The following is a 10,333-nucleotide window of genomic DNA, read 5'->3' as shown; positions in this document are numbered from 1 at the left end:
CAGGAGGGCTCGGAGGATGAGCCGCTGAGCAGGAAGGGCAGCCGGGGGACGGACGTCGTGACTCGGAGCTTCCCCGGGAGCCGCGGCAGGGGGGGGCGGGGCAGCAGACCAGGGACCGGGCGGAACGCTTGGGAATTAGGCTGCGTGTGGGGGAGAACGGAGAGATCTGGGGCTCCTGCCGGCCGCGCTTGGGGGGCTGAGGAGTGGGGGGGGGGAGCGGAGATCCCGGCGGGGACTTCGCAGGGCGCAGGCGCCTTAGACCGTAAACCCCCGGAGGAGAGGCCGGCTCGCTAAGAGTCGATGTAGTCAGGGATAGTGGACGCCAATTCAGCGTGGCCAGGTGATTGACAGCTTAGCTGGGGGCGCGGCCCCTTTAAGGGCGGCGCTGGGGCGGACTGTCCCTCTGGAGTCTGCGCAGTGGCGGCGGCGGCGGCAGTGGGTTCACTTCCAGGTTCCGGCGAAGCTGCAGAAGCACCGGAGGCTGAGGAGGCCGGGCCGGGGCCGGGGCCGGGGCCGCCTCCCCGCGGAGCCGCCGCCGCCCGGAGCCTCCCGCGGGGCCAGCGTGGGACTTAAGGGCGAGGCGCAGGGAGAGGCGAGGCCGGCGCAGCCATGGTGAGGAGCTCGGGCCGAAGCGGGGGGCGGCGGGGGCGGAGCGGCGGGGACCCGGCGGGCGGGCCGGGCTAGCCGAACCCCAACATGTTTTCCTCCTTCGTCCTGCTCCCGCCAGGCCCCTTGTGCCCCCTCCCGCCCCTTTCCCGGGAGATGTCCCTCTCTCCCTCGAAGAAGTCCCCTTCCCCGTAATTCCCCCTCCCCCTGCCTAGTGCCCCCCCATGTCCCGTTCCCCCCCTCCCCCATCGCCCTCGTTGCCCCCTCCTCTTAGACATCCCCCTCTCCCCCGGCCTCCGCCCTTCTCCTTGGTTTGCCCCTTCTCCCCCTCCTGCCGCTCCTTGCCCCCTCTCGCCCCCACCTGCCGCATGCTTTCCCCGGGCTCCCCCTCTTCTCCGCTGCACCCCCTCTCCGTGCTCTCCCCCCGGGCTGCCCGCGTCTCTGGAACGTCTTTCCGAGGCTGGGCTGGAGCCGGACGCCCGGGGCGGGGGGCGTCCAAGGACAAAAAGCGGCGGCATCAGGTGTACGGGGAGACCTGGGAGGGCTCTGGAAAGGGGCTGGTTCCACCTCGGCCCTGCCCCTCCCCGCACACCCCGATGACCTTGGACTAGACCCGGCGCCTGTCTGGGCCTCGGCTCCCTCTTCTGTAAAATGCTGGGGTCGCACCCGTCGGCTTTAAGGTTCCGTCTACCCGGGCCGGGGTCCCTTAAGCGCGTGCCGAAGAGGGGAGGACACTACGGGCTACCTGGGGAAAATCCGGAAGAGCCTTGGGAGAGAGGGGGGCATTCAGAGAAGGGAAGGTGAGGAGGGGGCCGCAGGACGGCCCGACTCCCAGTCTTTAGGCCACTTTGACTCCCCCTCCCCCTTCTCCATTTCCTTTTTTTCTTCTGGGTTCTCCATCCCAGCCCCCTCCCCCACTTCAATTTCCTAGGATCTCAGAGGCCATCTTAGACTGACTCCCTGGTCCCATTTACAAATAAGGAAACTAAGGGAGGTCACTGAGGCGGTGGTCACCCGGCTTTACGCCGGCCTGAGGTAGCACCTCCATGGGGGACCTTGTTAGTGGAAAGCACCTTTCTCTTTTACACGTTCGAGGTCGCAGCAGAGAAGCCTGTGCCCGGTTTCATGGGGCAGCATGGGAATGGTCCGGCTCAGGAGGGGGTCTTGCTGGACGTGAGCCAGACAGACCTGGATTCAAAGGCCTCCCTTTAAAGCTTGTTGTCTGGGCTGCCCTCAGTCACCTTCCAGAAGCTTTTGGATTCTTTCTGAGCATTATTTAGTGTGGAGACGGCCTCCTTGGGGACCCTAAAAACAGCCTGTTTACAAGAAGAGGTCAATTTCAGCTTTACCTTTATTCCCTTAGAACTAACTGTTTGCTTTTAGGACATAGTTTTTGTTTAGTTCAGAAATCCATCGGTGTCCAGAGCATTAGAGGGGACAACTGGGAACTGGTGTGTGGGGGAGTGTTCGGAAGGGCAAAGCCTCACAAAGTACGGAAAAGTCGGAGCTGGGAGGTGTCACTGCCGGCTCTTGCACTGGTCAAGTTGGAAAGAAGAAAGATGGTCAGGCCAGAGTTCAGAGTAAGAATCTTGAGGACATTTGGGAAGAAAGAATAGGTTTCTGTTGCAACTGTATTTGTGAAGTTCTCCCAGGTCTGCTTATGCTAGAAACCTGTTCATGGGTTAATTATTCTAGTTACCCTGTTTAACTTAAGTCAGAGGTTGCTTGACATTTGCAAGGTGCCCAGCCCTATTTTAGAACGCATCGACACCTTAGCTTGGGAATAGCCCTAAATAAGTGCTTCTTTGCCTAGTGGATTGTCACCCACAGGCTGTTTGAGGCAGACTAGAGCTAGCCAAAATCCCTTCCCCATTTGGACAGAAACATCTTAGGCAAAACTAACTTGTTAATCGTGTTCTCCTGGGAGGTTCATGTGGAATTCCAACCTTGTCTCCAATCTAATGGTGGAGGAGCAAGATTATCCTGACCACACACTAACTGTGCCTGAGGTTGGGGTCATCTGTAAAAAGGGATGGGAGGATTGGATTCAGGGGTTCCTAAGGTCCCTTCCAGCCGAGTGCTCTGGCTTTAGGAAATGGGGGGTGTTTTTGGACTGTAGTTTATATCTCTTTCCTTTATAAGCTTCCCCAATTGCATGGCCTTTGTAATTATTCATTTGATCAGGCAAGTATTTATTAAGCACCTACTATGTGCCTCCTCTGGGAAGGGGATGATGAAACAAACCTTGCTGTCATGGAGTTGGCATTTCTGTAAAAAGAACTGGGGTGTGAAGCAGGTATAAAGTATAGGCATTCTCCAAGCTTCTTAAGACAGCCTTAAATAGAATGGAAATTGGAGATGGATGTCAGCTTCTTGTCAAAGAAATAACAAACTGTCTTAAGCGAATTACATTGTAAGGTGTTTACTGAATTTTTTCCTAGAGACATTCTTTGATCCTTATATTGTATCCTTTGAAACAGAATAGAACATCAGTGCCCAGTGTTTCTATTAACAGAAGCAGAGGGTAGGAAACATTTAGAAGGGAACAATGGCAGGTTCTTCCGGTCGTGGATCTTGCCTAATACCTTTAAGGTGTTCAGTGAGCAGCTAGTGACCAAAGGAAGACAGTATCTTCCCATAGAGTGGAAGGACAATGTGTCCTGCAGTTACAGACAGAATTACCATCTTAAGTTCTGCCCATACTTGTGACCAGAGTCAAGTCAATTTCTGTGCACTGCCCCTAAATGAAAGTATGTCATGTGACTCTGAGGTTCCCTTCCAACCTAAAGTGCCAGTAATATTCTTATGTCTGGCTTTTCACTGGCCCCATTTATTACCTTAAAATGAATTATTTGAGTGTCCATGAAACCTGCTTTCCTATCAGCTATTTTACTTGGGGCCAGAATTTGGAAATTGTACTATTGCCAAACAGCAGATTCATGACCCAGAGTCGGCGAGCTGTCACCGCCAGTCCCAGCTGGAGCAGCTTTTGATTAATTGCTACCTAATTTGGGAGAGAGCCTCTGAGAATCTCACCCAACTCTAATCTATTTGCTTCTGAACTTTTCAAATCTAATCTTTAGGGAACTGAAGTCGTGTAATTGAAAAGAACCCCACTTGTGTGCTCACTTCTGTGGCCAATTGTTGTTGTTGTCATTTTCTCCTGTGTCTTTCTATGACCTCATTTGGGGTTTTCTTGGCAAAGATATTGGAGTGGCTTGCTGTTTCCTTCTGCTCATTTTACAAATGAGGAAACTAAGGCAAACAGGATGAAGTGACTTGCCCATAAGTCACACAGCCATTAAGCATATAAGGCTAGATTTGGATCCAGAAAGATGATTCTTCCTGACCCCAGACCCAATTCTGTAGTCACTAAGCCACCTAGCTGCCCTCCATAGCTGATGGACCACTTTTGATAGTGGTAGAAGATTGTATTTTGAGGAGGTTTATGAAGTTCTTGCAGCAAGCTACTGTTACTTTAAAAGCCCCGTTGTAAGTCGTTCAGTGCTGATATAGCAGACATGATCAATTCCTGATCTTTCAGGGGACTAATTATGATATCTAGATGGTGGAAAATCCAGGAATAAAAATTTTTCCTCATGAGCCTTGGTCATTGAGTTGCTATTTACCTTAGAGTGGGCAGAGAAGATGAAATGCAATAGATTTATTGATTGAGTTTTTCTTCAAATAGAATATTAATGTTGTATTTTACTTTGTAAACCTTAAAATAGTATCTAGAAATGTCAGCTATTATTAATTTCCTTTTAAAGATTAAGCACTTAGTCAAGAGCTTGATGGAGCAGATTGAGTGCTGGATTTGAGCCAGACAGCCCTAGATTCAAGTCCCATTTGTGATGTTTGTTCAGATCTTTGAACCTCAGATAATGTCTCTCTAAGGTTGAGATTTAAAAATGGCTTGCAAGCAACTTTCACCCAGACAAAATAATAGCTCCCTCATTTTCTGGTTTAGTTAAGGCTAATGGGGGATAAAGTTGAAACTATTAGCTTAAAATGAGTAGTTTTACTACTCTTGTTTGTAGATTTTACATCTTTCGCTGTCTCAGAACCTAGTACATAAAGGGTTCTAGAAAGCAGTGGACTAAGAGTCAGAAGGCCTAAGAGTGAATCTTTGCCACTGATTGACTCTTTGTTTTTGGACAAGTCACTTTGCCCCTGTAGAGACCTCAGTTTTTTCATCTCTAAAATAGCTTTAGACCAGATAAGTACCAAGATCCCATCCTGCTCTAAAATCTTGGACAAGTCTTTTGCCCAGGATTCCTGTGAGACTCGAGGAAAGAATGCATGTGAAAGAGCTTTGGAAACTGGGTGGCACCAAAATGTCAGGTACTATTAATATTACTTGTATATGCTTATGGAATTAATAAATAATTTATTACCCTTTACCATTTGTGTAGCACTTTTCAACACTTATTTTATTAGTTCTTGGACAATTGAAATTTGGCAGTAGCAAGATACTACACTTACCCCAATGCCTTCGTTTCTGTGACAGGGCCCACAGTTGCTCAATAAATGTTTGTTGTTGCTGAAACTTAGATATTAAGACTCCAAAATCTAGATCAGTACAACTCTTAGCCTAACAAAAAATGCCAACTAATTGTATTTCCTTCTACCAAGTGATGGATGACAGCTTGGTTTTTGTGCCCTCCCCTTGGGGCTGCCATTCTTCCTCAGCTCTTTGAAGTGTGACTGACATTTCCTAGTTCAGCTGATCATTTGATTATATCACATGAATAACTTGGGCTTGATCAGGACAAATAACCTGACACTTATAACTAACTGTATTCTTAAGTTTAAGTAGCAAAATTTCTCATCCCCATTTCCTTCATGGGGACCAGCTTGTTTTGACTTTCTAATAATTCAGCAGCAAATTTTAAACACGATTTCTAATAGTGTGCTTGTGGTTAGTACTTATCTTAATAAGAATGACCTAGCTCCTGCCCTCAAAGGTCTTATAATCTGCTAAGATCCATACACAGATAGATGCTTTAATACATGATGAAATAATGGCCAGTTCTAAATCATAGGCTTTTTTTTTTTCAGAGCCAGAACGGACCTTGGAGATTACTTAATTGAATCCTCTGGGGTCCATAGAGAGGCCAGAGGAAGCTGAGCTTTGACTTTGGGCAATCTTTGTCTCTCGAAAAGGCCATAACTCGAGTTAACATAGGCTTGATGGGCTGAGAAGTGGAAATTGAGTAATAATATCTATTTACATTTCTACAGTGTTTTATAATCTCATTTGGACCTCTGGGCTTCCCTTTGAGGTACGGAGGACAGGGAGTCTCTTTTTATTAATGATGCAATGGACATGGGGAGGGAGAGGTGATATGACTTGCCCTCTATTGTAGAGTCTGTTGTTGGCTTCTAAGCAAAGATTTGGATCCAGGGGCTGTGAGCTCTAAATGAGACCTCTTCCTCCTTTCTTCCCTGACTCCTTCCTTTCTTTCACACTCCACCTCCACTCTCCTTCTTCCTCCTTCTCTTCTTTTCCATTCCTCCCCCAGGCTGATTCTCAAGTAGGCTCAGTTATGGACTATGCTTTGAGCAAGAAAAGCACAATAAGCAAAAGGCATAGGCTGAAAGTAGAAACATTCTCTGTGTGCCTCTGTTGTTTCCTCCAGATGGGTTTGGGAACACTCTGCCCAGATTGCCCCATCCTGTTTCTTTTTTAGCCTTTCATTCTTAGGGCTTGCTGCTTTCCATTTTGTGTGCTAATCACTCAGGAGAGCAAATTTTATCAGTCATCATGGGGGAGGTGGCAATCTTTTAGAAACAATCAGCAAAAATTATCTGTGTGACTGACATATTTAAATTCCCAGTAAAGGTACCAGCAAAATTAGAAGTGTTCGTTTCTTTCATCTAGAATGTGAATGTTAGTATGAGCAATAATCAAAGATGCTTTATCGTTATTTTTTATTTGACTGCATTTAAAACAAAATGAACCTTGACTAATTGGAATAAATTTAAAATTTCCTAATGGCTGTGAGAGTTTGGGGTCACCCCGGAGACCTAAAAGCAAGCTTTAATAGGCAATAAAGTGTCTCAAGTATTTTAACTAATTTTATTACATAACAAATATGTGCTTATAGCATAGATTTATCTGGTTAAGAGAATAGATTGAAAAAGCATAGACCCCAGGTGACACACTAATTGCCTGACTTTAGACAAAACATTTCCCCTTCGGATTTTTCATCTGTAAAGGGTCCATTACGGAGCAGCTAGGTGGTGCACTGAATAGAGCACCAGCCTTGAAAGTCAGGAGGACCTGAGTTCAAATGTGAGTCCAGACACTTAATATTTCCTAGTTATGTGATCCTGAGCAAGTCACTTAACTCCAGTTGCCTTAGCAAAAACAAACCACAAACAAAAGAGTCCATTACAAGAAAGGCCTAACTTTCTGTTTCTGCATTTCTGTTACTCTGCATTCTCAAATATTGTAATGACTGATCTGGAGTTGGCTTCTCTCTGGGGTAACTAAATCATTGTTTCTTTAAAAGCTAGTGCTTTTAAACTGCAAAAGTATAAACTGGGTGAACTCAAAGATCCAACAAGCCTAGCCAGTGAGTTTTCAACAACAAGACTCAAACTACCAATTATTAGCTAAATTGTTTATATTTAATTCTAATCATCAGTAATTTTTGGTAACTACTTGTGAAGCAGGAGCTCTTAAACTGGGACCACGAATTTGTGGGCTTTGTTTGGTTTTTTTGGTAAATGTATTTCAATAGAATTGCTTTTCTTTCTTTTTTGGCAAGGCAATCTGGGTTAAGTAGCTTATCCAAGATCACACAGCTAGTTAAGTGTCAAGTATCTAAGCCTGTATTTGAACTCAGATCCTCTTGATTCCAGGGTACCATCTAATTGCTCCTGGTAATAATTTTATGTTATGCATTTAAAAACATGATTCTATGCTCTATCAGAGTGTCCATGACACAGAAGGTTTTAGGAAATCTTGGTACAGAGAGACTGTAATGAGTCAGATGTCTACGACCAGTCTCCTAGTCATTGGAGTTGATTAAAGACAATGTTGGCTGATTGGTAGGGAAAGGTAGCCACGTGGCATAGAGGATGGGGAGCTGGACTTTGAGTCAAAAGAGAAGAGTTCAAAATGTCTGCCTCAGACATTTGCTCAGAGATGCTGGGTAAGTCACTTAACCTCTCAGCCACAATTTCCTACCTGTGAACTGGGTATAATAATACCTCCAACAAAGAGGATTATTGCAAAGATCCAAAAAAATAATGTAAAGTAATTTTGCAACCTTTAAGTGGCTAAATAAATGTTAGCATTTATGTTGATTGATCTAATTTGAGGAATTTGGGCCTTCTGTGATAAATTGGGTTTTGTGAGAGACCTCTCCTTACAACCAAACTGTTGGATATCCAGGAAGGTTTTTCAAACAAGGACCTTAAAAACTGATCATTTATCCTTATTCTTGTTTTCAGATGTGACTTATTTGAACCAATAAACTTTTTCAGTACACACGTGGATTTCCAGAAAGGAGAACAGAGGTTCCTGGGGTTTGGCGAATGTTCCTGCCACTGTCTAAAAAGCCTGTTCTATGTAATGCTAGTAATAGATGAGTCTGGCAATGGCTAGGCCTGCAGTTCTGGGGCTTCTCCTGAGGATCTTTAGCAGGCATCTGAGGGCCCAGTCGGGGGGCCTCATTTTACTAAGGAATAAACCAGAGCCTTGAAAGTGACTTGGCTAGGATCATTGTAAGGGAGAAGACAACACCTATCCCTTTTCACCCCACCAAACTGAGGTCTCAATTCTCAGATTAAAAGAGAAGGTGGTTTTTTTTCTACTTGACCTTTGAAATATATAATAAAAGGGTCAAAGGTCTAGACTTTAGAGCTTATATATAGACTGAGCACTTGATAAATATCAAGCTGCCTCTTTCTAAGTAGAGATAAATTAGAGCAGTAGAAGAGATGGACTCAGTTATTCTTTAGGTCTGATGTATCATCATATTGCTCATAAGCAACTTATTTTTTACAAATAATAAAAATATCGGCTTATCCACAAACCAACTCTTTTCTGGATAATTAATTAAAATGAGTAGCCTAGGTTTTCCAACCCTTGTAGATTCTAACATTTGAGAGCCTGCCTGCTTTGAGAGTGTAGGCACTATAAATATACACAGGTCACAAAGCAGCTTCCAGAGAGAAAATGAACTCGATCCTTGGCAGGTTTTAAAAGATGTAATGTCCATTAGGATTAATGGCTTTAGAAGTGCAGAGGGCCTCAGAATTCTTCACAATGCTTTCACTTGAAACCAAAGCCTCCTTTCCTCTGTATGGAAGATCTTTGTCCCTAAGGAGGTCTTTTTTTTTCCTAGCAAAAATTGTCACTTGGCATCTCCTTGAACACGGTAGTCAGTCAGCTTCTATCTTGGTAACCCTGTTTTCTAACCCCATGTGGTGAAACTTGGGGGGTTCTTTATCCCATCTGGCCCAGCCTTTAAAAAAAAAAATAGAAATAGTCTATCTGTGATTTTGTTGGGGTAGGGAGCTTGGGAGGAGGACCCTTCTATCAAATCATAGCAAAACATCATTTGGTCAATTTAAGAGATACCTGGGTTGCCAAAGGGATAAAAGATTTACCCAGAATCAGATGGATCAAATGGGACAGATGAGGTCTGAATCCAAGTATTCCAGACTCCAAGTTACTAACCCTCCCTCCCCGCCCCCCCCTTTTTTTTTTTAGTATAGAGTTAACTTCATTTAAATATATATATATTTTTTTTTTCCCCAAATACTTGCAAAGATAATTTTCAACATCCACTCTGTGTTCCAAATTTTTCTCCCTCCACATTTCCCACTTGCCCCCTTCCCTAGACATCAAGTAATCCAATATAGGTTATATATGTGCAATTCTTCTAGACATATTTCCACATGTATAAGAAAAATTATACAAGAAAAATCAGATCAAAAGGGGGAGGGGAGAATGAGAAAGGAAAAAAAAAAAAAACTCAGCAAACCAACAACAACAAAGGTGAAAATATTATGTTGTGATCCACCCTCAGTCCCTACAATTCTCTCTTTGGATGAAGATGGCTCTTTCCATTACAAGACCATTGGAATTGCCTCAAATCATCTCAATGTTGAAAAGAACAACATTTATCAGAGTTGATCGTCACACAGTCTTCTTGTTGCTATGAACAATGTTCTCTCGGTTCTGCTCCTTTTATTCAGCATCAGTTTATGGAAGTCTCTCCACGCCTTTCTGAAACAAGCCTCAAGCTGCCTCTTTTAATACCCTAGTAATCTAATCTCCCTATTCCTAGCTTTCTGTTCTGTAGCATCGGAAGGGTTACAAGTCATTCTTCACAATATCCCTGTGAGTTAGTGGGAATATCATCCGTCCCCATTTACAGAAGAAGAATCTGAGATCCTGAGACACAGCCACTAAGTATTCTGGCCAGATTGGGAATCCAATTCCTCCCTCCTTCCCCCCCAGTGCTCTCACCCACACAGTGCAGGTCACCTTCACACAGACAAGGGGAGGAGGGTACATTTTTATCTCCAGAGCTTTTCCCAGGGGTGTTCCTGCAGGATGATCTGAGTGAGGGTATCAAGGCTGTGTCTGAGGTCTCCCTAGAAATGTCCTTTTCCCTGGATTCGTGCACCTGGCTGTTGGCAGCGATCTAGCTTGAGCTACACAGCAACTGGAATCACATAATGTCCCCAGTGCTCTGTGGCAAAA

The 10,333-nt window shown here is 44.9% G+C and overlaps 1 protein-coding gene across 1 annotated transcript in view; it reads left to right on the top strand.

Moving 5' to 3' along the window:
* Positions 1-473: 473 nt before the first annotated feature.
* Positions 474-10,333, top strand: part of LOC141541634 (protein zyg-11 homolog B) — a 66,145-nt gene continuing 56,285 nt past the window's right edge. Inside the window, exon 1 of the mRNA XM_074265916.1 lies at positions 474-612. Within this exon, the coding sequence (XP_074122017.1) occupies positions 610-612 (3 nt within the window). The 5' untranslated portion in view covers positions 474-609. The remainder of the gene's footprint in view (positions 613-10,333) is intronic.

This window comes from Sminthopsis crassicaudata, chromosome 4 (genome assembly GCF_048593235.1).
Source record: "Sminthopsis crassicaudata isolate SCR6 chromosome 4, ASM4859323v1, whole genome shotgun sequence".
NCBI lineage: Eukaryota > Metazoa > Chordata > Mammalia > Dasyuromorphia > Dasyuridae > Sminthopsis > Sminthopsis crassicaudata.
This window is presented reverse-complemented; position numbering and strand designations above follow the sequence as displayed.